Source organism: Trachurus japonicus, chromosome 15 (genome assembly GCF_045865225.1).
Source record: "Trachurus japonicus isolate A0001 chromosome 15, Traja_1.0".
Taxonomy (NCBI): domain Eukaryota; kingdom Metazoa; phylum Chordata; class Actinopteri; order Carangiformes; family Carangidae; genus Trachurus; species Trachurus japonicus.
This window is the reverse complement of record NC_140921.1, coordinates 4,225,672-4,253,061: the sequence shown is the minus strand read 5'-3', so window position 1 is coordinate 4,253,061 and position 27,390 is coordinate 4,225,672. Positions and strand designations below refer to the sequence as shown.

The 27,390-nt window shown below is 43.8% G+C and overlaps 2 protein-coding genes and 1 long non-coding RNA gene across 5 annotated transcripts in view; 1 reads left to right on the top strand and 2 right to left on the bottom strand.

Moving 5' to 3' along the window:
* LOC146973073 (uncharacterized) overlaps positions 1–27,390 on the bottom strand; it is a 430,259-nt gene that overhangs the window by 1,425 nt on the left and 401,444 nt on the right. The window lies entirely within an intron of this gene.
* On the bottom strand, positions 445–18,965 carry lnpk (lunapark, ER junction formation factor). Of its 3 annotated transcripts, none has more exons than XM_085799333.1 (16): positions 18,817–18,965; positions 15,365–15,435; positions 14,503–14,544; positions 12,909–12,959; positions 12,683–12,819; positions 12,491–12,549; positions 12,209–12,249; positions 12,004–12,087; positions 11,849–11,900; positions 10,704–10,820; positions 9,301–9,393; positions 7,588–7,693; positions 7,420–7,490; positions 5,853–6,023; positions 4,686–4,775; positions 445–1,062 (listed from the first exon to the last, which is right to left on the bottom strand). In XM_085799333.1, the coding sequence occupies exons 2-16, from the start codon at positions 15,389–15,391 to the stop codon at positions 854–856; spliced, it is 1,350 nt and encodes a 449-aa protein (XP_085655459.1). In that variant the 5' UTR covers positions 15,392–15,435; positions 18,817–18,965; the 3' UTR covers positions 445–853. The 3 variants fall into 3 exon arrangements, with proteins under 3 accessions (XP_085655459.1, XP_085655457.1, XP_085655460.1); XM_085799331.1 differs by having other exon boundaries at positions 446–1,062; positions 9,301–9,411; XM_085799334.1 differs by lacking the exon at positions 4,686–4,775 and having other exon boundaries at positions 452–1,062; positions 9,301–9,411.
* The window catches only part of LOC146973081 (uncharacterized), a 107,839-nt gene continuing 102,335 nt past the window's right edge, over positions 21,887–27,390 (top strand). The window contains exons 1-2 of the mRNA XM_085799066.1: positions 21,887–23,420; positions 23,862–23,935. Coding sequence (XP_085655192.1) covers positions 21,887–23,420; positions 23,862–23,935 — 1,608 coding nt within the window. The remainder of the gene's footprint in view (positions 23,421–23,861; positions 23,936–27,390) is intronic.

Sequence of the window (27,390 nt, the reverse complement as noted above, 5' to 3'; positions counted from 1 at the left end):
TCCCTCATCAAACTCATCAAATACACAATCCAACAACTCCACAACGCTCTGGTGGACAAGTTGTGACCTGCACATTCACCACGCTATGAGATAATAACACAACGTTGCCAGACAGAGTTGTTGTAGAGGTAAATTCATGCAAAACCGCTGATGCACGTTGCCTTCAGGGACAGTTTTTCATCAACAGTCTCTGTATTTCCCTCTAAAACAACTCTGTCTGGTAACGTTGTGTTATTATCTCATAGCGTGGTGAATGTGCAGGTCACAACTTGTCCACCAGAGCGTTGTGGAGTTGTTGGATTGTGTATTTGATGAGTTTGATGAGGGAAACCGAGAAATCCCATGAGCCTCCGTAGCGTAGCTCTGAGCAGCTCACGGCTCTGCTCCGCCGTTCTAAAAACAGCTTGCACCGACAATTAAAGGTAACGAACCTATACTGCTATGACTATAGGGATAATTTGCCAAAATGTTGAACTATCCCCTTTAAACCTAACAAACAAAAACTGTGTGAACCTTAAAATTATTATCAAACTAAAGCTGTTTGTCTGTTGTCTCCACGGAAACAGAGCAACATCAGCAGCAGCAGCAGCCAACTCAACTACTCAACTAGTAACCTAGAAACAAAACAGCCTTCAGATTAAAAACTACAATCATCTCATCTCATCTCAGCAGCGTTTTCAACAACACACGATCAATACGTTTGACTCTGATCACTTCTTTTCTTTGTCGATCACTTCTTTTCTTCGTCGTCGTCCTTCGTCTGTGTTGTTTTAAAACGCCGCCCGTCCGTCGTAGTCGGTGCCGACAGCGATCACGCGTTCCCCCTCGGGTCGTCGTCTGGACTTCACTGCAGCTACGACTCTGTCTGACAGGGGGCGCTGTGACGCTGCTCCTCTTCCAACACTCTCCCCTCCTCTTTCTCCTCCTCTACCACCTCCTTCTCCTCCTCCTCCTCTTCCTGCTGAAGCGGCTGCTGCTCCTCTGAACGACTCTCCACCTCCTCCTCCTCCTCCTTCTCCACCTCCTGAGCCGCTCCGTCGTCTTCTCCCATCTCTCTCTCGTCTGAGGAGGAAACAGGAGAGTCAGACATTTCTACAGAAGTAGAAGAACGGAGTGAGGAAGAAAGAAAGATGGAGAGGGAGAAAGAAAGAAACAAAGAAAGAAACAAAGAAAACAAAAGAAAGAGGGAGAAAGAAAGATGGAGAGGGAGAAAAGGGAAATAAATAAAGATGGAGGGAGAAAGAAACAAAGAAACAAAGAAAACAAAAGAAAGGGGGAGAAAGAAAGAAAGATGGAGAGGGAGAAAAAGGAAATAAATAAAGATGGAGGGAGAAAGAAACAAACAAAGAAAAAAACAAAGAAAACAAAAGAAAGGGGGAGAAAGAAAGAAAGATGGAGAGGGAGAAAAAGGAAATAAATAAAGATGGAGGGAGAAAGAAAGAAAGAAAGACAGACAGAAAGAAAGATGGAGAGGGAGGAAAAAAGAAAGATGGAGAGAGAAAGAAAGAAAGAAAGATGGAGGGAGGGAGAAAGAAAGACAGAAAGAGGGAGAGAGAAAGAAAGAACGAAAGAAAGAAGGGAGAAAAAAGGAAAGAAAGAAAGATGGAGGGAGAAAGAAAGACAGAAAGAAAGATGGAGGGAGAAAGAAAGACATAAAGAAAGATGGAGAGGGAGAAAAAAGGAAAGATGGAGAGGAAAAAAAGAAAGAAAGATGGAGGGAGGGAGAAAGAAAGACAGAAAGAGGGAGAGAGAAAGAAAGAACGAAAGAAAGAAAAAAAGAAAGAAGGGAGAAAAAAGGAAAGAAAGAAAGATGGAGGGAGAAAGAAAGACAGAAAGAAAGATGGAGAGGGAGAAAAAAGGAAAGAAAGAAAGATGGAGAGGGAGAAAGAAAGATGGAGAGGGAGAAAGAAAGATGGAGGGAGGGAGAGGGAGAAAAAAGAAAGAAAGACAAAGAAAGATGGAGGGAGAAAGAAAGAAAGAAAGAAAGAAAATGGAGGGAGAAAGAAAGAAAGAAAGATGGAGGGAGTAAGAAAGATGGAGGGAGAAAGAAAGAAAGAAAGAAAGAAAGAAAGAAAGAAAGAAAGAAAGAAAGAAAGAAAGAAAGAAAGAGAATAAACTGAACATTGGTTGTAGAGAGTCAAAATCACTGCGTTAAAGGTTGAGATCAGTTAAACAGAACGACACCGTGAGGAGGAAGAACCTTCACCAACATCCCATAATATGTGCAGCAGCTTCAGGTGGAGAATTAAAGCAGAGAAACATCCACAGACTCTGCTGGTTCAGATACAGACGTGTTAACGACATAATTATATTATCTTTACATGTGGTTATTGATCGTTCACAGTGAAGTCAAGATTCATCATCAACAATCAATCAATATTCATTCGGATCAGACAGAGAAGAGACCAATATTTACACAATTTAAGACTCAATGAAACTGATCAGAGGTCAGATTGAGCCTCATTCAGACAGGATTCATCCTCCAGGGGGATTATGGGTAAAAAAATTTTTAAAAAAGGAGCTATGATTATTTAAGTTTCATCTTTATCACATTTTCAATTAAACAGCTCTCTTATATTCTTTATTTTACAGAAATGACCCGTGTAGAAATACGTACATCCCATCTGAACGAGACTCAAACTATTAAAGACTCATGGAATAAAATCAAAACATGTCAGAAAATCAAGAGAAGTGTAAATCGATCATGAAACCAGAGCTGGGGCAAACAAGTTGTTTTGTTTTTTAATTTAAATTCAGATAAAACCAGTTCAGTTTTTAACAGAAGCAACTATAGAAACAAACTCTGGAGGAATTTTATAAAATGTAAAAACAACAAAATAGCAGCAGCCGCACTCAAAACACTGTGCACATATGAATCTATTGCAAGGTAGAAGAAGCCTGAACACGTTCACAATGACCTCCTAAGGCTTTAAGTAAATAAAAAATAGTAAAAAAAAATGTAAGTAAATGGATATATGCACAGAGTTTTGAGTGTGCGGTTGCACTTTTGTTTCTAAGTTTCAAAGTTCAGCTCCAGCAGATCTTCAGCTGTGGCCTACAAAGGCAAAGTTCAGTATCTGTTAAAAAAGCCAAACTGAGAAAAACAGCTTTTTGTGTTTTTCATTGTCCGGTTTAAGCATCAAATTATGAATAACTACCAAGTCTATAATTGATTAGATAAAGGTGGTGGACTGAATTAAATGTATTTTGTAGTTTGTCTTTCTGACCCATTTATTTTGTGACCAATTTTGACAGTTTTGTGGTAAATACTGCACTTTTGCCTTGGTTTTGGTGCAGATACTGCACTTTGCCTTGGTTTTGGTGCAGATAATGCACTTTTGCCTTGGTTTTGGTGCAGATACTACACTTTGCCTTGGTTTGGTGCAGATACTACACTTTTGCCTTGGTTTTGGTGCAGATACTGCACATTTGCCTTGGTTTTGGTGCAGATAATGCACATTTGTCTTGGTTTTGGTGCAGATACTACACATTTGCCTTGGTTTTGGTGCAGATACTACACTTTGCCTCGGTTTTGGTGCAGATACTGCACTTTTGCCTTGGTTTTGGTGCAGATAATGCACTTTTGCCTTGGTTTTGGTGCAGATACTACACTTTGCCTTGGTTTGGTGCAGATACTACACTTTTGCCTTGGTTTTGGTGCAGATACTGCACATTTGCCTTGGTTTTGGTGCAGATAATGCACTTTTGCCTTGGTTTTGGTGCAGATACTACACTTTGCCTTGGTTTGGTGCAGATACTGCACATTTGCCTTGGTTTTGGTGCAGATACTACACATTTGCCTTGGTTTTGGTGCAGATACTACACTTTGCCTTGGTTTGGTGCAGATACTGCACATTTGCCTTGGTTTTGGTGCAGATACTGCACATTTGCCTTGGTTTTGGTGCAGATACTGAACATTTGCCTTGGTTTTGGTGCAGATACTACACTTTGCCTTGGTTTTGGTGCAGATACTGCACATTTGCCTTGGTTTTGGTGCAGATACTGCACATTTGCCTTGGTTTTGGTGCAGATACTACACTTTGCCTTGGTTTTGGTGCAGATAATGCACATTTGCCTTGGTTTTGGTGCAGATACTACACTTTTGCCTTGGTTTTGGTGCAGATACAGCACTTTGCCTTTGTTTTGGTGCAGATACTGCACATTTGCCTTGGTTTTGGTGCAGATAATGCACTTTTGCCTTGGTTTTGGTGCAGATAATGCACATTTGCCTTGGTTTTGGTGCAGATAATGCACATTTGCCTTGGTATTGGTGCAGATACTGCACATTTGCCTTGGTTTCACAGTGCTTTTTTGGATGGACAGCGAAATAAAAAGCCCAATAACTCTGGAAATTTTGGCAGTACCAATATCAAATTCTACCAGATTGAAGAGAATATGCCACACTTTTGATTGGTCAAAAACTACTACTGCACTTTGCCTTTGTAGGGCAGAGCTGCTGTGGCCTTTTTCACTGTATAATGGACTTGTGAACTCAGTTTGACCCAGTTCTGGTTGGAAACTCTGTTACTGTTGTTTTGCTGCGATCAGATCAGAAGGAGGAGCTGATTGGTAACGGCCGGTTATTGATTATTGGGTAATTGAATTCATCCGATCGGGTCATGTCATGTCAGATCACAGAGGAGGAGGAGGAGGGACTGTGGGGGGGAGGGAGGGGGGAAGGGAACCTGGACTCTGCTGAGGTCCGGTCTCGGGGGTCTTTGGACTCTGCTGGATGCGGAAACTGTGGACCAGATTCCACGGAGCTGGAGCCGCGGCTAGAGGCGAGATCACATCATCATCATCTGTTGAACGTATCTGTGCCGCTACTGTTACAATCTGGTTACACTGACTGAGCAGCAGTCTGACCAAGACATTTAATATTTAACAGTAATCAAATAATAAGTGAAAAATGTTTGGTCACCCTTTAATTTACAGGCCGTTAATTACGTGATAATGTCAAGAAATCACAAAGTAATTGCGTCATAATGTCTAGAAGTAGCCAAGAAATAACGGTCAATTTCACAATAATGTTGAGAAATATAGCCAAGAAATTGATTGATTGATTTAAACGACTTGGTGGAGAAAAAATCTGGCCTTTCCCAAAAAATTCAAATCTTGAAAAGCATGTGTAATCTTTTGCCTTTTTGAAACACATGCCATTACTATGAAATTGACCGTTATTTCTAGGCTATTTCTAGACATTATGACACAACTTTCGCTTTTAAATCACTTCTTAAAACTAACTTTTACGACCTTTATAAACTGATTCTGTTTTATTATTGTTAGTTTTTTATTCTGTATATCTGTATTTTAATGTTATGTATTTTAGTTGCACTAATCATTTTACTGTTAAGCACCTTGTAACTTTGATTTGAAAGGTGCTCTACAAAGAAAATCAATTGTTATTTCTTGGCTATTTCTTGACATTATCAAATAATTAGCGGCCTGTAAATTAAAGGGTTACCAGATGTTTTTGTGTTTTCTGTTTTCAGAGCACAACAAGAATAAATAAGGGAGAAAAAAATCTGTTTTCTCCAATAAAGGTGAATGAAATAGTCGTCTTCCACTCTGCTGCTTCCTGTGGGACAGAGGAGTTGATGTTTGACGGTGACGGAGTTTCATCCTTTTACCTTTTTGTTGTTTCGACGGCTACGAGTCGACTTCATCACAGTTACAGAAACACAAATCAAACACAAATGCAAAAAAGTTCGACTGGAGCTCTGAGTTAGGAAGCTTTTATAACACGGGGAGGGGGGTTAGCACATGGAGTGAGTAGGGCAGAGATACACAGAGCGTGACTTCAGTTTTGCTGCTGTGTGTGTGTCTGTGTGTGTGTGTGTGCTTCTCTGTACCTCCAGAGGGGGGCGCACTCTCCTCCGTGTCTGTCCCAGAACGAGGGGCCGGACCGGGGGAACGGGACTCGGCTCTCAGCCTCCTCTCGAAGCTGAACTCTGGAAGCCTCGGAGCCTGAGGACGAGTCTTCCTGGCCGGATTCAGGAAGTAACAGTACGCACAGCGGAAGGCTGCAGGGGGGGGGGAGAGGGAGAGAAGGAAGGATGGAGAGATAGAGAAGGGAGGGAGGGAAGGAAAGAAGGAGAGAAGGAGGGAAGGAGAGAAGGAGGGAGAGAGGGAGGGAGAGAGGGAAGGAGGAAGAGATAGAGAAGGGAGGGAGGGAAAGAAGGGGGGAAGGAGAGAAGGAGGAAGAGAAGGAGGGAGAGAGAGGGAAGGAGGGAGAGATAGAGAAGGGAGGGAGGGCAAGAAGGAGAGAGAGGGAGGGAGAGAAGGAAGGAGGGAAAGAAGGAGGGAGGGAAAGAAGGAGGGAAGGAGGAAGAGAGGGAGGGAGAGAGGGAAGGAGGAAGAGATAGAGAAGGGAGGGAGGGAAAGAAGGAGGGAAGGAGAGAAGGAGGAAGAGAAGGAGGGAGAGATAGAGAAGGGAGGGAGGGAGAGATAGAGAAGGGAGGGAGGGCAAGAAGGAGAGAGAGGGAGGGAGAGAAGGAAGGAGGGAAAGAAGGAGAGAGAGGGAGGGAGAGAAGGAATGAGGGAAAGAAGGAGAGAGAGGGAGGGAGAGAGGGAGGGAGGGAAGGAAAGAAGGAGGGAAGGAGGAAGAGAAGGAGGGAGGGAGAGATAGAGGGGGGCGGGAGGCAGGGAGGGAGGGAAAGAGAGAGATGGAGAGAGGGAGGGAAAGAAGGAGGGAAGGAGGAAGAGAAGGAGGGAGGGAGAAAGAGAGGGGGAGAGGAGGGAGAGACAGGATGAGAAAGAATGGGAGAAGGAGGAAGAGAAGGAGAGAGGGGGGAAGAAAGGAGGGAGCGGGGGGTATGAGAGATGGGGAGAGGAGGGAGGGAGGGAGAAAAGGAGGGGGAGAGAAAGACAGAAGAAAGGTGGGAGAGATGGAAGGAGGGAGAGAGAAAGGGAGAGAAGGGATGGAGGGAGGGAGAGAAGAAAGGAGGGAGAGATAGAGAAGGGAGGGAGGGAGGGAAGGAAAGAAGGAGGGAAGGAGGAAGAGAAGGCGGGAGGGAGAGATAGAGGAGGGCGGGAGGCAGGGAGGGAGGGAAAGAGAGAGATGGAGGGAGGGAGAGAAGGGATGAGGGAGAGATAGAGAAGGGCGGGAGGGAAAGAAGGAGGGAAGGAGGAAGAGAAGGAGGGAGGGAGAAAGAGAGGGTGAGAGGAGGGAGAGACAGGATGAGAAAGAATGGGAGAAGGAGGGAGAGAAGGAGAGAGGGGGGAAAGAAAGGAGGGAGAGAGGGGGGGGGGCAGAGAATGAGAGAGAGAAAGAGAGAGAAGGAGGGAGGGAGGGAGGGAGAAAAGAAGGGGGAGAGAAAGAGAGAAGGAAGGTGGGAGAGAAGGAGAGGTAGAGACAGTTGAGTATTATTCTCCCCCTCTGTCTCCCCCCACAGTTTCTCCTTGTGTCTCTTTTCTCACCCAGATACTCAAACTCCTCCTTCAGCGCCATGCCGTTATGGGAGAAGCACTGCTGGCAGATCAGCGCGTATCTATAGAAACCAAGACAAGACAAGAGACATATTATGGGATGTTTATGGTGTTTTTGGTGAACTGGTCATTCAGACAGACTGAGTGTTTCCTTCCCACCTGTTCTGAGGTCCGTCCCCCACCAGGTACTCGATGACTCGGTCCACGGCTCCTCTGTCTTTGGGCAGGATGGGGCGGGCTAGAGGAGGACCGGGGGGGTGGAGGCCTGCACGACACACACACACACACACACACACACACACACACACACACACACACACACATACAGAGAGGACACACACACACACACATCAGTCTCAGTTTTTATTGTTTGTCTTAATAAAACAAACAACTTCAAGCTACATTTTGGTTTTAAAACACAACTCTGCAGCTGTTGAGACGTGAAAACTGAGATGTTTTAGGACTGGCCCTTTAAAAAGAAACAAGTGGTGAATAGACCCCTTCACAGATTGTAAACATCCGGGTGGGCGGGGCTTAGCTGGAGGCAAAACATCTGAAAACGCCGTAGCTTGTAAACGCTGGTTAGCATGTTTTAACGGACTGTTTTTTCAAGAATGGACGAGGAAAAGTCTTATTTTAGTGAATATGTTAGTACACCCACCCTCAGAGACCGTGAGTGTTATTTTATTTTAAAAAGTTGACTCCAGATCGTCATATGTACCGTAAATTCTCAAATAAAAGCTAAGTCAAACAGACGCCCGGCCGGGTCTATCTCTATTTTCTGCTACAGTAGTTCTTGTAAATGTACTAAACCTCTGAAAGCCCATGATCGCCTGTTTGAGCATAACATTTGTTCAGAATTAATTTAAACCCTCCAGTGAACGTCTTAACCTCACAGTGACGTAGGCCGCGAAGGGGTCTATACAACACAGGTAATGAATGAATGAATGAATACCTGACCAGCCTGCTTCACTCCTGTATCTTACTTACAACACCATAATTACAACCTTGTCATCTGAGATTTTTTGAATGATTTAGAGTTGGTCAGTTGTTTATTTATTTATTTATTTGGTTTTTGGTGATATGAGCTGATCCCTGTACATTGTACTGATGAGGTTTGTCTTACAAATGTGTGTCTCTCTGTGGTGCCGTGCTGCTGACTACTACTGAGTCTTTAAGAAAAAGAGAATTCAATAAAGAAAATATACCAACAATAAATCTACCTTTTCACTCATTTGTCATATTTTTTTTGCAAACACTCCTCTGCAGAGTTAACAACTTACTTCCTGTTCACATCAGCTCACATTATTTAAGTTTAACCACTTTCAGGTGAAGGGTCTCAGCACACCTGAAGATGTTAATTGAATGTTGCTGCCCCCCAACAGGTGAAGCTCATCACAAGTTGAGCCCCCCAGTCCCCTGATTGGTCAGTCCCACCGAGAATATCTGTATATATATGAATCATGTTTGAAATGTTTTCCATATGCCTGATGAAGGTCATAGTTGTGACCGAAACGTTGCTTTAATAAATTAATAGAGAGTGAGACAGTGTGCGGGAGCTTTTTCTCAAGTTTAACCACTTTAAAAATGAGTTTGTGCCAAACTCAATTAATATGATAAATAAAAAAATGTGAAGGCTGCAGGGTTGTGGTGCTTTCTTTTCTATTATACATATTATTATTATATTTCTGTTCTGTAATGAGTTCTCAATGGCACATTAAGTTTTATGTTATGTCGATTGCATCTGTGTTGCTGTGGTAGCAAGATATGAAATGTGCAGCCCAAGATAAATTTCTCCATGGGGACAATTAAGTTTATCACATTGTATGGTTTGTGTCCTCAGACGCGCTGAGCGGCCTCAGCAGCACCTACCTACACCAGGGATGGGGGAGCAGGGGGTTCTGGGTATCGCCCCCTGCAGGACGGAGGCCGACAGAGCAGATCTCTCCGGTGGTCCCCCTGGAGCTGAGAGAGGGACAGGGTCTGTAGGGAGACGACATGGGACACAGACTAATGTCCAGAAGAACCAAGTCAAAGACAACCGGACCAGAACCACAGACCGGTCGGACCCGGTCTGGTCCGGTTGTCTCTGACTCGGTCCTTCGCCCATGACCCGGACGCCTGAGGTCCGGTACAACTGACGATACACTGTGACAAACTGTGGTGATGTTAAAGGGATAGTTCAACATTTTGGCAAATTGGCCCATTGCCATAATCCCTATAGTCATAGCAGTAGGTTCGTTACCTTTAATTGTCGGTGCAAGCTGTTTTTAGAACGGCGGAGCAGAGCCGTGAGCTGCTCAGAGCAGTAGCTGCACTTCTGCTGAGAGGAAAAGCCTGCAGAAAGTTATTAAAACGGCGCAGTGGATTGTGGGTTCCACTCTTCCCTCCCTCAGTGACATCTACCAGAGCCATCTCCACAAGAGGGCCTCCAAAATCCTGATGGACCCCTCACACCCTGGACATGGCCTGTTCAGCAGGCTCCCATCAGGAAGGCTGAGAACCTTTCGGGCTAAAACCCAGAGGTTAAAGAACAGTTTTTATCCAAGGGCTGTGGATCTCTTGCTTAGCTCCCAACGTAATGTAATGTAATATATGTTTTTAATATATTGATGTATTTATTTGACTGGCACATTGCACTTTATTTTGTGCAAAAACTTAATTATTTATTGATTTATTGATTTTTAGCTCTTTGCTGCTCATAGGAGACTGCTGAACGAAATTTCGTTGTATATGTTTTTTATGCAATGACAACAATAAACTTAAACTTAAATACACAATCCAACAACTCCACAACGCTCTGGTGGACAAGTTGTGATCTGCACATTCACCACACTATGAGATAATAACAGAACGTTACCAGACAGAGTTGTTTTAGAGGGAAATACAGAGACTGCTTGATGAAAAACTGTCCCCGAAGGCAACGTGCATCTGCGGTTTTGCATGAATTTCCCTCTAAAACAACTCTGTCTGGTAACGTTGTGTTATTATCTCATAACGTGGTGAATGTGCAGCTCACAACTTGTCCACCAGAGCGTTGTGGAGTTGTTGGATTGTGTATTTGATGAGTTTGACGAGGGAAACCAAGAAATCCCATGAGCCTCCGTAGCGTAGCTCTGAGCAGCTCACGGCTCTGCTCCACCGTTCTAAAAACAGCTTGCACCGACAATTAAAGGTAACAAACCTACTGCCATGACTATAGGGATTATGGCAATGGGCCCTTTTGCCAAAATGTTGAACTATCCCTTTAAGTGTGTCTCTCTGTCTCCACTCACCCACAGGCGTCCCCCCGGGCCCCAGAGGAGGACGGGCTCCAGGTGGGGGCGTCATGGTCATGGCGAGTGGCGTCCCCCCCGGCATCGGCCTCATGGCCATGCCTCGGTGTCGCAGCTCTGCACAGGAGAAATGGTCAGTCAATTTAATACCGGGAAGGAAAAAAGAATTCCCGGGAGTATTTTCTAATTATGTTGCCTTCATAATGACCTAAACTAATTATATACGCTCAATAAACTGTGTGAAATGTATAATTTTTTTGTTTAGATCTCCTACATTCAGTCAGCGATGGACAAAGACGGATAACATGTTGTTGTTTTAGTCTAAAGTTACTTGTATATACTTTATAAAAGCACCTTTGGAGTCTCTGATGGTTCAACTTTATAACTGTTACTGTTTCTTTGTTTCCAAGTGTCGCAGTTTGATTAGTGGAGAAAAGTGTGTGACACATTTGTTTTCATCCTCCTACATAAAGTTAAAACATTTTAATATAGTTGTATTGTCGAAATGTATGTAGTAGTAGTAGAAGAAAAAAAAAAGAAGTAGTAGTCAGGGTTCCTAGGGCTTAAGCCAACTTAAATTTAAGACTTTTTAAGACGTTTTTAATGCCACTTGAAATGAAATTTAAGACCGACTTCACAATAAACACAAATGCAAAAAAAAAAAAAAAAAAAAGACCGTCACCACATCAATTACATAGGGTTAGGGACAATTTTACCCACTTTCCTATGTGGTCCAAGGTAAAGTGACTGCTACATGAATGATTGGGGGGGGGGATTATTTGGGAGCTGGTGGCGGTAAGAAATTTAGCAGTGACGGCCGCCACTAACTTCTCTAGAATGTTACCAATTATTTTGAGATTTGAGACTAATTACAATCATAAAATCCCACTTACCAAGTGTTAACATTTTTAAGACGTTTGAAAAATTGATTTAAGACATTTTAATGCCAATTAAGGCCTTGTTTTTAGATTAATGAATTCAATGCCTTTTAAGACTTTTTAAGGATCCGTAAGAACCCTGAGTAGTAGTAGCCTTAAAGCAATTTTAAAATGTATCCTATTACTTTTTTTTCGAGATTTGGTATTCCCGGGAGGGTGGCAAATTCTGGAAATTTCAGCAACACTAACTGAGGTGAGTTTCTGTACCTTGTCCTGGTCTGGGAGTCATCTGAGGACGCACCGGAGTCGACTCCAGCTCCTGAAACACCGGCAACAAACAAAGGTCAGACAACAGAAGATGGAATAAAGATTTTTTTTAAATCAAATAAGAAGAAGAGGAAGAAGAAGAAGTCCACACTCACAGCTTTCTTCTTCGCCTCTGGATCAAAACGCTCCAGGATGAGTTTGGCGTTTTTATACGTCTCTGTCTCCATCACTTCCTCCAGCTGTTAAAACACAAACCACACAGAGTTTACATGTTGTTAACACAACATCCAAACTGTGTCTGTAGAAAATAAAATAAAAATAATAAATGAAAGGTGAGCTGTGAAGAAATCAGAAACTTACAATCTTTTTCTTGGAAGCTTTTAAATCTTCTAGTTTATCACCTAAAAACAAACAAACATTATGACCGGATTAACATCTGGAAGTGGAGGAGACTTTACATGGCAGGTTATAAAATAAACGCAGTGTTTATTGATACTACTTTATCTTTATGGTGACAGAATATTTAGCTACAGAGACAAACAGAGGTAGTAAAATACCAGAAATCAGGAAGAACACACAGTCAGTCAAAGGTTATTAAAGTTAGGTAAAGTGATATATTACTGTATGTGTTGTGGAACTTACTGTTTCTCTCTGTGCGTTTAGAAAAAAGGAAAATCAAGAACTTCCTGATGAACCACACTCTGTTGAGGGGGGAGGAGAATAAAAAAAACAGAGGTAATGTGAGAAATGTAGTTTTTCTTCATTCTGAACTTTAGATCCAAAACCGTTTAACTTGTTTTGTTTTTTTTGAAGTGGTTAAGAAAACACACTCACAGCACGGGGTAGATGAAGAAAGGCAGCGCCATTGCGATTCTGTATAGCCATTGTTCCGGCAGGTAGAGACAGTAGACAATGAAACAGGTGAGGAGGTAGAGCACCGACGAGTAGAGGAGCAGCCGGCCCACCCACAGCTAACACAAACACAAACACACAAATGAGTTAAAAACAAACCACACTGTGATAAAACCGCTGTGTGCTGTTGATGCGTTGTCTCCTTCACCTTCTGCAGACGCTGGTTCTTGGCTCTGAACTCCTCCAGCTCTTTGATGTCCTGACATGGAGGAAAACATGGAAATCAAATAATGAGGCAAAGCATCTGCTTCGTTATGAGCCTGACCTCAGTCACTGAGCAGGATTAATGACATTATGCTGAGTTAAAGGACAATTCCAGGCGAATTCAACTCTGGGGTGTATTTTCATATCATTTTAGGTCTAAAAGAAGGAATCTGAAGATTTTCAGTTTAATCGCTCCTGTTTTGCGGTAGTTGCGTCTGTCCCCGCATCGCCACGGCAGCAATGAATGGGAGTGGATGTAAGTTCCGCTGTTTAGGTTGTTTACAGCCCTCAAAGCCGCAATGTTTTTCCACAGACAGCGTCAGATGGCGACTCAAACATTCACCGAGAAGTTTATTTACTTCAACAAGCCGACATGTTTGTAAAAGTCGATCTAATTCAAAGTCTCCCAGAGTCTCGCATGAACCCGAAGTTGCAGCGTTGGTGTATTCAGGCGCAGTAGGAGCTACCGCTTGTGTCATAAACACAGGAATATCAACTCTTTACTTGCTTGAAGTGTACATTTTTTCCCACAGACAGCGTCAGATGGCTACTCAAAGATGCGCCGAGAAGTTTTTTTTACTTGAAGCAAGTAAAGAGTTGATATTCCTGTGTTTATGACACAAACGGGAGCTTTTCCCACTGCATGTGAACACACCGCGCACGGCAACTGGGTCTCGCGCGAGACTCCGGGAGACTTTGAATTAGATCTAGTTTTACAAACATGTCGGCTTGGTTGAAGTAAATAAACTTTTTGGTGCATGTTTGAGTCGCCATCTGATGCTGTCTGTGGAAAAAAATTGCGGCTTTGAGGGATGTAAACAGCCTAAACAGCGGAACTTACATCCACTCCCATTCATTGCTGCCGTGGCGATGCAGGGACAGACACAACTACCGCAAAACAGGAGACATTAAACTGAAAATCTTCAGATTCATTCTTTTAGACCTAAAATGATAGGAACATACACCCCCCGAGTTGAATTCGCCTGGAATTGTCCTTTAAACCTGCTTTTTCTTGTTCTGTCATAACCTACAACTCTAGAAAAAATGAAGAGATCACTTCAAAATGATCCGTTTCTCTGGTTTTGCTTTTTATAGCTATGTGTTTGTTTTATTCTGCAAACTACTGACAGCATTTCTCCCAAATTTCAAATAAAAATATTGTCATTTAAAGCATTTATTTGCAGAAAATGACAACTAGTCAAATTAACAAAAAAGTTCCAGTGTTTTCAGACCTGGAATAATAATAATGCAAAGAAAACAACTTCATATTCATTTTTAAACACAAACACAACACTAATTTTCTTAGGAAGAGTTCAGAAATCAACATTGGTGGAATAACCCCAATTTTTGATCGCTGCAGTGGTTTTTATAATCTTCATTATATAAGATCTGGTTCAATCGAACAGCTGCCAAACATGTAGAAGCTGATTTATTAAGAACACTTCGGAGTGATGGTCTCTTAATTTTTTCCAGAGCTGTAACTTTAATAATTTCTGCTGTGTGTTCCTCTCCATTATGAGTCAATATTTCATCAGTACCTTATCCAGGCTCTCCAGCTGCTCCACTGTCGTCTGCTTCGCCTGGAGCGAGGGGGAAGATTTGGGAAAATCATCAGGAGAAGAGTTCAGACTGGGTTTATTTATCAGAGTCACTCACATCCAGAGCTGATTGACTGATTGATCGGTCAGTGATGAACAGTTGTGACTTATCATCAGTTCTGTTCCTGTGTAACGTGTCAATAAAAAACCCTGTACTGTACAAGAGTGGAGAGATACTTCCCTTTGACTCAGCACAAAGATAATGTGGATGTACCGGGGTGAATCTCTCTCGTGCCGTCTCGTTCCCTTTGACTTCTCTAGTATGTCTAAAAATAGTGGATGAACTTAATCTACCTCGGGTCCAGGATTCAGTGTGTCGACGGCCGGATGAGACATTTAAATTTTCTCAAACACTGCCAGAAATCGTCGACTTTGAATCAGTGCTGACTGAGAAATAACTTCTTGGCTCAAACCTGATTTAAAAACCCGACTGGCCGGTCGGAGACTGCCGAGCCGAGCCGAGCCGAGCCGAGCCGGGCCTCTTCATTCATCTCTCCACAGCAGCTGCTGAGTGTTTTGGGATTGATTTAAAGATTATACCAGTGCTGCTTGGGGGAGTTGGCTGCACATTATACAAATGCCTTAAATGCCTGTAATCTAGGTGACCTTTAAAATGTCAGTCCCAGGACTCTGTAGCTCCTTCTCTCTCCCTCGGGAGCGCAATCCATCAAAACCCTTCTATCCTGCTAAGTGCTTCTCCATCTTTCATCCTGTCTTTTATTTTTGCATTTTTAACACATCTATTTCATTTTCCTCTTTAATGTGCTTTTTGATTTATCTCTCTTTTCTCTGGTCCACTCACCTTCCATCGGGATATCAACCCCCCCATGTCTGTAAATCACCGCAGTCTCCTCTGTCCTTCCTTTGGCTTCTCTGCAGAACACAAACTCTCTGTTAAACGTGACTGAGATAAACAAAACATAATCCTGACTAAAGTGTGCTGCTGATGTTTTACTTACATAAGGATTTAGCAGGCTGCCTATGGAATAACTAACACAATGACTACTAGTGTTGTTGTTGTGGATTTAGTGAGAAAATATATTCCCTCTTACATAACTACACTCCTAGCTCACTTGTTAGCACTGTAACACAACATTCCTGCAATTAATCCTCACTAGACGTTCAGTTTTTATCAAGATTAAAGTTATTTTCTATTATTTTATCCACCCAATTAAATAGCAGTTAAGATAATCTACATAAAAACACTTTTCTGTATAGTTTTAACATATTAATAAAGCTACACAAACTACATTGTAAGCTTCAAGGTGGATCTACTGGAAATCTGTAGTAATAGACTACATTATTTTAGCTAGGTTTTCACACAGTAGAAAGAAATATTCCACAAGTGTGACGTTTTACTGAATTTCACATGTGATTTGTCAGATTTTCAACTCTCAATATGTGACTGTGACCAGCCCTTTGGACAGAGAACATCTATCTATCACTGGTTGTGACAACAGGACATGCAGCACTTCTGTTGGGCTTTGACCTGTCAGATCATGACTCAGCCATTTATAATTGTCACTCTAAGTCCACACGTGCTCCTTATTGTTATGTCAGTGTTATCACTCTAGAAGTGCAAAACAGACTAGAAAAAATGTGCAGTATTCTCCATGATATCAGGAGTAAAAGAGGGGAAAGGGCAAAGCAGTTTACACCCAGGGAAAACACAATTAACAGTTAAATAGTACCGAGCGTGCACAGATTAGTAGTATCATAATGTTAGGCTGCACTTTAGACAACAACATGGTCTTTATAATACTTGATATAAAACCATACAAATCTCATGAACTCTCAATTGTATCACACAGTACACACTTGCAGCTTTAGCCCCTCTCAGATCACCAGACGCTAAGATTAAAACACCATATTCATAACTTAGATGGCTTCATTCACAAATAAAGGAGCTCTCTGTTTGTGTTTAGACCCTTTCAAATTAAAATTCAACGGCTGCATTACGTCATTACGTTAGCAACCGGTGTTGTGGCCCTACTGGTTCCTAATTTAACTGGTTACGGTGCTGAACAGCTGCAGATGTTTTGCGCTCCTTCAGCAGATTCGTCACAAATTCACAAACATACACAACATATTACCAGCGAGTTTCAAGCCACAATTCACATCTACCGCGGCGAATATGCTGCTGTGAGTGAGCACTAACAGTTACGTACCAGCCACATGAAAAAAAAAATAAAGTGGAGAAAAAATAATCTTCACATATTTGCGTGGGTCGGGACTCGATCTCGCTTCAGCAAAACCAATTACACCACTAACCACCTGTCTACCTCTGTGAGCCACTCAAGCTCACAGGTGCCAGCCGCTTCACTGGATATCAGTCAATTACGTCACTACAGGTAACGTTTTGACTCGAGCTGATCTCAAACAACTGGTTACCATCGGTTTGCCTTTGAAATACACGGACAATGCCTCGGTGTTTATTGTTCTCTTTCCTCCAGTCTAATCAACATATTCAGCGCTACACTTCTCTCCGCCCAACACTACACACTATGACAAAGCCTGTCGTGTTGAGAAAGTGATTAAATAACTTGGAAATACTGTCAAAATACGCTGAACAATATGTAAACAAAAGCCAAACACTTGAGCCACTGCATGTGTACATGGTTGAAAAGTACGACTTGCATTTAATCACATTACTGTATTGCGAATGTTTTGTGTACTTACATTTCTTTACACTTCTCTACAGATCTTATAAAACGCACAACGTATTTATTGGCGTGCATTAAAAGAAATGTTCACTTCAAGTCGCCGTGGTTCGCGGAAGAGATGTTACCTGAGTCCACCTGTTTCTGCCTTGTGGCTATGATGCGTTCAAGGGAACAGGGCAGCGTCGGACGTCGGCCATTTAGATCGCCATGGACCAAAAACTGTTTAGTTCGTCAGTTTTTTCTGTGAATGTCAAACTAGTTTTAATTAAAATGTATACCTTTACAAAGGGCAATGATAAAATATGTCGGCACACGAAATCTAAAGCATCAGACCATTCTATAAATCATTTCCAAACAATCGACTCACGTCCGACGCTGCCCTGTTCCCTTGAACGCATCATAGCCACAAGGCAGAAACAGGCTAACTTCACCTCTTGCTCTTCCTCGAACCACGGCGACTTCAAGTGAACATTTCTTTTAATGCACGCCAATAAATACGTTGTGCGTTTTATAAGATCTGTAGAGAAGTGTAAAGAAATGTAAGTACACAAAACATTCGCAATACAGTAATGTGATTAAATGCAAGTCGTACTTTTCAACCATGTACACATGCAGTGGCTCAAGTGTTTGGCTTTTGTTTACATATTGTTCAGCGTATTTTGACAGTATTTCCGAGCTAGTTCATCACTTTCTCAACACGACAGGCTTTGTCATAGTGTGTAGTGTTGGGCGGAGAGAAGTGTAGCGCTGAATATGTTGATTAGACTGGAGGAAAGAGAACAATAAACACCGAGGCATTGTCCGTGTATTTCAAAGGCAAACCGATGGTAACCAGTTGTTTGAGATCAGCTCGAGTCAAAACGTTACCTGTAGTGACGTAATTGACTGATATCCAGTGAAGCGGCGGGCACCTGCGAGCTTGAGTGGCTCACAGAGGTAGACAGGTGGTTAGTGGTGGAATTGGTTTTGCTGAAGCGAGATCGAGTCCCGACCCACGCAAATATGTGAAGATTATTTTTTCTCCACTTTATTTTTTTTTCCATGTGGCTGGTACGTAACTGTTAGTGCTCACTCACAGCAGCATATTCGCCGCGGTAGATGTGAATTGTGGCTTGAAACTCGCTGGTAATATGTTGTGTATGTTTGTGAATTTGTGACGAATCTGCTGAGGGAGCGCAAAACATCTGCAGCTGTTCAGCACCGTAACCAGTTAAATTAGGAACCAGTAGGGCCACAACACCGGTTAGCAACAACAACCGCAGCCAGCTAACGTTAGCTGCTCCATCACAACACTGGACACTGTTAACGTTACTGTTAGACCGCAGTGACCAGGCTAAAGTGACCTGAGCTGGCTGTCGCTGTATCACACCGAGAGGTCGTTAATCGATAAGCTTTCATGTTTTCAAATAGATAATTTAAGTTGAACTAAATTAAAAATATTTGCTAACTGTCATATGAGCTAACTTACAGCAGCAGCAACAACAACAGACTAGCTAACACGGACGTCTATAACGGACGGACACAGCGTCGTTAACGGTTTTTAAACTAAACTTAGATATTTTTTAAATTAATATTTAGGTCAAATACTTACATTATGCGGTGCGTATGTGTTTATTTAGCCGCTCATTTGCTCAGCTCAGCTCAGCTCAGCTCAGCGCAGAGACGAGCAGGAGCAGGAGCAGACTCCCCGACCTGACATCTCAACTGCCAACAGAGTTTGGCGCGGCGTGGCGACGTAACTGGATGGGACCGCGGCGGTTAATTTATTACCCAGAATCCTTAGCGTTGTAGTCTTTAGCCATATAATACATCCATGTCTTTAGCCTGTCGGGTGATAACAAAGATCTTTTGTGATATGGTTAAATCACATTCACAACCAAAGCAAAGACGGTTTAGAAATAGTACTCATTCGTATTCATACTCATGTGTTGTCCATAAAAATTGAAAAAAAAAAATCAAATTCTTGTGTATGTGCAGTCCAGTCTATGGTCAGTCATGTTTTCTTGTGTACGTGCGTTGGGTTGGCCGCCCCCGGCTCTGCCCCACCTAGTACGAAACTGTTCAGTGACTTCAAATAGCAAAGCGGTCGGAGCAGAAAGGGGGGGACTGAAGTCAGATGCAAGAGGGTAAGTGTTAACACAACTTTATCATCATATGGTCATTATTGAAGAGTGGGAGTGTGTGAGTCAGTTTTGTTTGTGACCGTGGAGGGAAGAAGAGTCACAGCGAACTTCAGACACACTGTGAGAAAAGAAATAAACAGGAAGGAGCTCTGTGTGTGTGTGTGTGTGTGTGTTGTGTGGGGGGGGGGGGGGGGGGGGGGGGGGGATATTTTGGCCAGTCCTCACTTTTTCCAAGGGCTGTTTGAGGGTTAAGACTTTACTGTAGGTCATAATTAGGTTTATGGGTGATTCTTAGACTACGGGCACTTTTATGTTCTTTGGTCATATTTATAAAAAATGCATCATTTTGTACAAATTCCACTTTCTTTGTCAAACTAACAATAAAACCACCATAGAAAAAAATTACCACCAATTTTTTCATACTTTGAAACATTCTTACAGAAAAATCACTGTTTTCCCCTTGTCGCACACGCAGACTTTTAAACTTCAACAATGAAAATAATGTTTAAAGTGTGATATATTTGAAAACTACTAATGTGCCTGAATTAAGTATCAGTAAAATAACTAAAATACATTATAGTGTTTAATGTGAGACAGCCATATGATTTTTTATAGCTGTCGCACAGTATCACAGTCATTTCCACATAGATATGCTGCGTTCCATAGTGCCGACAAGTGCCACCGTCTGCTGGTCCGCCATTTTGCGCACGGCTGAAGTTCTAAAGGACTGACGTGGTAACCATGGTTGTAACCCCAGATTCTGATTAAATCTAGGTGTCATTTACGCTGGGGACGTCAAGAACAATTTGGTCCCCACCACCAAATTAACTACATTATCCTGGAAGCAGCCGAAACAGTGTGTGTGGTGTATCTGATCGATCACTCTGAGCTCAACTGTTTATGACTCTGACTCCAGGTGCTCGGGGATCGATGGCTCTGTATGTTGTCGTTGAATGGAGCGGCTACTAAAGTAAGCACGAGTAACAGCCTCGCCTCCGAGTGTGTCATCTACTAGAGAGACCCATAGTTTACACTTTAATAAGATACATACAATAACAAGATCACAACATGGTGTCAGAAGACGGAGTTGCGGAGTGAGCCGAGGTACTGTGTGCACGCTAAAAAAGAAAAGAAAGGAGAGTTAGCATTCTGCTAACACTGGACAGCTACATCGTGAGAATGGAGCAGTTCAAGCCGCCGTCACAGCTAATACTCACTGGCAATGTCGCTGAAAACTGGCGCAGATGGGAACAACGCTTTCGCCTGTACATGGTTGCTTCAGGTGCGTCAGATAAAGAAGAGGAGGTTAAAAAAGCCATCCTGCTTCATACCATAGGCGAGGAAGCATTGGAAGTGTATAACACACTGTATATTGTTCCGTCTGGAGATGATGACACGTCGATGGAGGATGTTCTCACGGCATTCAAAGAGTACTGTAGCCCACAGAAGAACGTTGTGTTTGAACGGCATCTGTTCTGGTCCCATGCGATGTCATCTGGAATCACAGTGGACAGGTATGTCACAGAACTGCGTCAGAAAAGTAAAGACTGTGAGTTCGGCCGAAGTGAAGATGATATGCTGAGGGATAAGCTAGTGTTCAGCATTAATGATCCTCGTCTTAAAGAAAGACTACTCCGTGAAAATGGACTTACACTTCAAAGAGCCATTGACATATGTAGGTCAACAGAACTCGCCAAGACACAGATACAGGCGATGCAGATGACCCCTGTCACATGTGATGCTCCAGTTGATGCTATGGAGAAAATAAAAGGACACAAGCGAATAAGCAACAGGTTCAACAAGGCCAAGAAACAGACCACAATGAACTGTCAAAAATGTGGAAGACAGCATGAGCCCCGTCAATGCCCAGCTTACGGAGCAGTGTGTCACAAGTGCGGAAAAAATAATCACTTCTCCAAAGTATGTCGCACAGTTGGTGAGAAACGTGGCAACTTCATGGCTAAGAGTGTAAATAACATTGAGAGTGAAGTGGATTCCTTGTATATTGGCATGATAGACAGTAATGGACAAAAAGCAGCTAGCCTCACAAAGGATGGCAAGTGGTTTGAAACAGCCAGCATCAGAGGTGTAGCAATAAAATTTAAACTTGACACAGGCGCTGATGCAAGTGTGCTACCTATGTCCATTTTTAAGCAGCTGCCAGGTCACATTCTACTGCGCCCCACAAAGACTGTGTTAATCGCTTTTGGTGGAGCCCGCCTGCCTTCATGTGGTGTTGCATCCCTGCAGTGTAAAACTGCCAGACACACAGCTACAGTGGAGTTCCATGTAACCAGACAGGCAGACAAAGCGATTCTGGGAGGTGAAGCATGTACAGAGCTGGGGCTGGTGAAGAGGGTTGAAGCACTCACAACGCCCCCACAGCCGTCAAAACCACCATCCACAAAGCAGGAGCTGATTGAAAAGTATGCTGAGATCTTCACAGGACTGGGTGAGTTTCCTGGTGTACATCATATACATGTTGACCCATCTGTCCCCCCTGTGATTCATGGTTGCAGAAACATTCCTCTTTCGATCATGGACTCACTGAAAGACACACTACAAGATCTGGAGAGGAGAGAGGTGATAAAGCCTGTCAACGAGCCGACTGAATGGGTGAACAGTCTGGTCGCCACAAAGAAGAAAAATGGGTCACTAAGGGTGTGTTTGGACCCTTGTAACCTGAATGAAGCGGTCAAACGCCAGCACTACTCCATTCCTACTCCTGAGGATGTGCGGAGCAAACTTGCAGGAAAAACCATCTTCACCATCCTGGATGAAAAAGACGGATACTGGCAGATTAAGCTGGATGAGCCATCTTCAAAATTGTGCACCTTCAACACACCATGGGGTCGATACCGCTTCCTTAGGCTTCCTTTTGGGATTAAATCAGCCAGCGAAGTGTTCCAGCAAAAGAACTGCGAGACCTTTGGTGATATCCCAGGTGTGCACATTGTTGCAGACGACATGATAATAGCTGCAGCCTCAGAACATGAACATGACAAGATCCTTCATGAAGTGATGGAGAGGGCAAAGGCAGCAAATGTGAAGTTTAACAAGGACAAAATACAGTACAAGGTTGACACTGTGAAATATATGGGACACATAATCACCTCAGCAGGACAGAGGGCTGATGATGCAAAGATCAAGGCTATCGTCGACATGCCGCCCCCAGATGATAAACAAAGCCTCCAACGCCTGTTGGGAATGACCAAGTTCTTGGCACAGTATGTACCAAATGAGGCCTCACTGACTGCACCACTCAGACAGTTGCTTAAGAAAGATGCGGCGTGGCAGTGGTGCCCACACCACAGTGCAGCACTAGAGACCTTAAAAACTGCTCTCACACAGGCACCAGTGTTGAGGTATTACGACCACAAAAAGCCACTAACACTACAAGCAGACGCATCGAAGGATGGATTAGGAGCGTGTCTGCTACAAGATGGACAGCCTCTCTGCTATGCCTCGCGAGCACTCACGGAAACGGAAAAGAGGTATGCTCAAATAGAGAAAGAGCTGCTCGCCATAGTCTTCGCAGCCAAAAGATTTCATCAGTACGTCTTTGGCAGACCAGTGACTGTGCAGTCAGATCATAAGCCTCTAGAGGCCATAGTCAGAAAGCCATTGAACAAAGCTCCTGCACGACTACAAGGCATGTTGTTGCAACTGCAAAGGTATGATCTGAACATTACTTACACCCCAGGCAAACACATGTATATTGCAGACGCACTGTCACGAGCTACAGTGAGCAGAGATGGTGACAATGTGGATGAGAACCCCTGTGAGGAGAAAGTCGTATACGCCGTGGAGGCCACCGATGCATTGAGTGAGGAGACACTCAAGCAGCTGAAAACTGCCACCGCTGCAGACAGTGTACTACAAGCTGTGTGTGAGAAGCATCTGAACGGCTGGCCCGCGAGGAGACACAGCTTGGACAAGAGCCTTCACAGCTACTGGCCATTGCGACACGACATCAGCATCCAGAACGACGTCATCATGGTGGGAGATAAAATCATCATACCACAGAGCCTCAGAAAAGTGATGTTGGAGAAGCTTCATCTAGCTCATCAGGGTGTCCAGCGCACAAAGGCCAAAGCAAGAAAGGTCCTCTACTGGCCCGGCATGACACGCGACATAGAGGCCGCGTTCAGACTGCAGGCATATCTGATTCAAATCTGATTCCTTCTCATATCCGATTTTTAGGGCTGACTGTCCACACTGTTTTTAGCAAGTGTCCAAATCGCATTTGGCTCTGTTCAGACTAGGCCACATTATTGACCGAGCTGACAGGTTGCTGTAGCAACGACGTCGGAGCGGAGGCTACGCTGTATGTGACAGGCGATGCCTCCCGGACGCAGCGGCTGCAGCACCGGGCAGATCAGCTGCAGCACAGTGATCTGCCCGGTGCTGCAGCCGCACTGCCCCGCTAGTTTCAACCTCAGCCCGCCTGGTGTGTGTGTACGTGTACGTGTACCAGAGACTGGTGTGTGCGTGTGTGCGTGTGCGTGTGCAGCCACAGAGATGGGAAACTCCAGCACCCCAGAGTTGGAGCGCGCCGTCGCCGTCACTCCTGTCGCCGACAACACGGTAGTTTGCATAAAATAAAAGTAATAAGAAGGAAATTGATGTTTAACTGGAGCTTACGGGACCATACGGGACCTGTAACACAGTGACGGCGCCGCGGAGAGTGACGTCACGGACAGTCAAAACCGATCTGAGTGTTTGGAGCTGTTCAGACTGAGACGCATCTGTCCAAATGCGATCTGAAACTACCTCCTGGAGTTGGTTTCGATCCGTTTTGCAAAAATCGGATTTCATGTGATTTGGGACTGTTCAGACTTAAAAAGAGCCATCCAGTTCCAGTCTGGATGGGCTAAAAATCGGATTTTGGCTGGCAGTCTGAACGCGGCCAGAGATAACAGTGGAGAAATGTATGCAGTGTCAGCAGTTTCAGCCACTACAGCAGAAAGAGCCACTCATCACACATGAAGTTCCTGAGCTCCCGTGGATGAAGGTTGGAGCTGACATTTTCCAACTCGAAGGTCAGTCCTATCTGTTATTAGTGGATTATCTGACAAAATATCCAGAAGTGCTGAACTTGCCTGATTTAACAGCTCGAACAGTAATCCAGAAAATGAAGTCTGTTTTTGCCAGGCACGGGATTCCCAGAGAGCTGGTGAGTGACCACGTTCCTTTTGCCAGCTATGAGATGAGGTCGTTTGCAGCCTCATGGGAGTTCAAGCTCACACACTCCAGCCCTGGATATCCGCGGTCCAATGGACTTGCGGCATAGGCGGCGCTATCAATAGGCTAAGGGAAGCTTAGCTTCCCCTAGATTGTCACAGAAAATGAATCATCACAAATAATAAAATGAAAAAATAAAATAATGTTTTTTTTTTCGTTGTTGTTTTTAAATTATATTTTAGAAAGAGGTGGGAAATACATTAAAACACACATTTTTAAAGTATTATCTATGTCGATGGTTTATTTATTTTTTATTTCAGTGGTATATGACTGGTTACCTGCGTCATTAAGTACACACGGCGTAGCTACAACGCGCAGCGTAGAAGCTTTACCCCTTTGCCTCGCTATGCTACTGTAGTCACTGACAGTCCAGCGAAATTAAAAGAAAAAAGCCCGGTAAAACGGACATTAGAAGGTTTTTGAATATCAAAATTGACGAGTCCGAGAGTCCCATGAAGCAGCAGCAATGAAGCCGACCACGATGCTTCCACGACCGGCTGCCGCCTTCTCTCCTGCCACTGGCCTCCATGATGACACCGGCTGCCCCCCCCCGGATACCGGCCACTGCCCGCGAGTCACCGGTCTACCTCCGGACAGCCGCGCCCCCCCGAACACCTGCGCACACCCTCCTCCAGTCACTGGCCTAAGTTACGTCCAGACAGCAGCCCCGACCGCCCGGACACCTACTGCCTCCCTCCTCCAGTCACCGGCCTACCTCTGGACACCTGTGTGAGCACATTCTCACAGGAGTTGCGCAACTGGATGAGGACAATGGCACAGCAGATAGCCTACTGTCAACTCTGTTGCTTCTGTACATCGAGAGCGACAACTAAGAGGATTTAAACCTGAAGAAATAGTTGAAAAATATGACACAAACGCCCCGTGGCGTGCTGCTTAGGGTAAGAACATTGATTAGGTTAATTATGGGCCACTACAAAAGCAAAAAAAAAACAACAACAAAAAAACAAGTAGAGAATGAAAGGAATCATTCTGCTGCATCTCAGTTTGATGAACATCAAAACTATATAGGCTACAGTATATCTGCCTGGGTAAAGACTTTTTTTTCTTTTTCTTTTTTTTTTTTGTCCCGTAGCTTCCCCATTCCTTCTGCCCTAGCGCCGCCTATGACTTGCGGAGAGGACCATAAAGACTGTAAAACACGCACTGAAGAAAGCAATGCAGACTGGCACAGACCCACATCTCGTCCTGCTGTCACTGAGGAACACGCCAGTGACAGGGTTGAACATGACACCTGCACAGATGTTGATGGGGAGAGCCCTGCGCAGTACGCTTCCATACTCCAGTGCTTTGCTAAAGCAGTCCACCCCACGGCACATACACAGCAGGATACAGGACTTGCAGTCTCGCCAGCGTCTATACCACGACCAAAACGCCAAGCCACTGCCTGCATTGGATCCAGGTACCACCATACACATGCAGACACGGCGTGGCTGGGAGCCAGCCATAGTGACAGGCCGGAGACATGAGCCTCGCTCATACAACGTGCTGACTCCAGCAGGAAAGGCTTTGAGGAGGAACAGGCGACATCTCAGGAGGATACATCCAAGTCTGTTCAGAGACACTGGCTTGGATGAAGATCCAGAAGGCACACACTCACAGACACATGGGTCTACTGACCTGCCGCCGCAAGATCCACCACCACTGGTCGTGCCGCCTTTGGATGTGAGCAGTTCACCTGCATACTGCACCAGAAGTGGCAGAGTAGTGAGACGTCCCGTCAGGTTCAGAGACTAGTTCGTGGTCTTGTGACCGAGTGTTCATGGTTATTTAAAAAAAAAAAAAAACAGGAGAAAGAAATGAAAGGGACGACACAGACAAGATTTGATTAAATGTTTTATTGACATGTTTATAAAAGAATTCTTCTAATGAAAACAAGTGGTTCCTTTAAGAGTTAACCTAAGAGATATGTTTTCTGATATGTTTACATAGAAAATGGAAAGTGATTTGTTAATACTGAGTAAGTGCTAAACAGAAATATGTGTTACCAGATTTTGGATATTTGATATTGAGCACATTACAGTTTGATGTTAATGAAGTTGATGCCACTAGGTGCATGAAGATATCTCATTCTTGGAAAAGGGGGATGTGGTGTATCTGATCGATCACTCTGAGCTCGACTGTTTATGACTCTGACTCCAGGTGCTCGGGGATCGATGGCTCTGTATGTTGTCGTTGAATGGAGCGGCTACTAAAGTAAGCACGAGTAACAGCCTCGCCTCTGAGTGTGTCATCTACTAGAGAGACCCATAGTTTACACTTTAATAAGATACATACAATAACAAGATCACAACAGTGTGCACGGCGCCGGAGCCAACTCGCAACAAAATGTAGCTTCAATTAAGTAGTTCTCAGACTCTTCCTGTCATCTCCCGCTTTGGACAAAGAGGGAAGATGCACCGTGGAGGGGGGGCTGGGCGGAAGGATTGAACGATAAGACAGCAGCCAACAGATATATGCTTAATGTTTGGGTGCAACAAAGTCCCTGTTAACAAAATCAACATCAAATCTGTCCCTTCAAATTAAAGTTAGTGACGTGTCTGTTTGGAGCAGCTGCTGACAGATGTGCAACTGACAGTGACAGTTTCCTCATCACTAAACCTGGGCCACCATCCGATCCTTCCTCACTCGTGACGATGGGACAAAGTCTCTTATTGTAGCTATATTCTGTGTTTTTCCTCTCTTTAACCGTCTCGTTTCAGTTTTTGCCGGTCAACCTGCATCTTCTGCGCACACGCTGTTTCTCTCGCCCTTGCTCACTCACCTGCATATAACTGAAT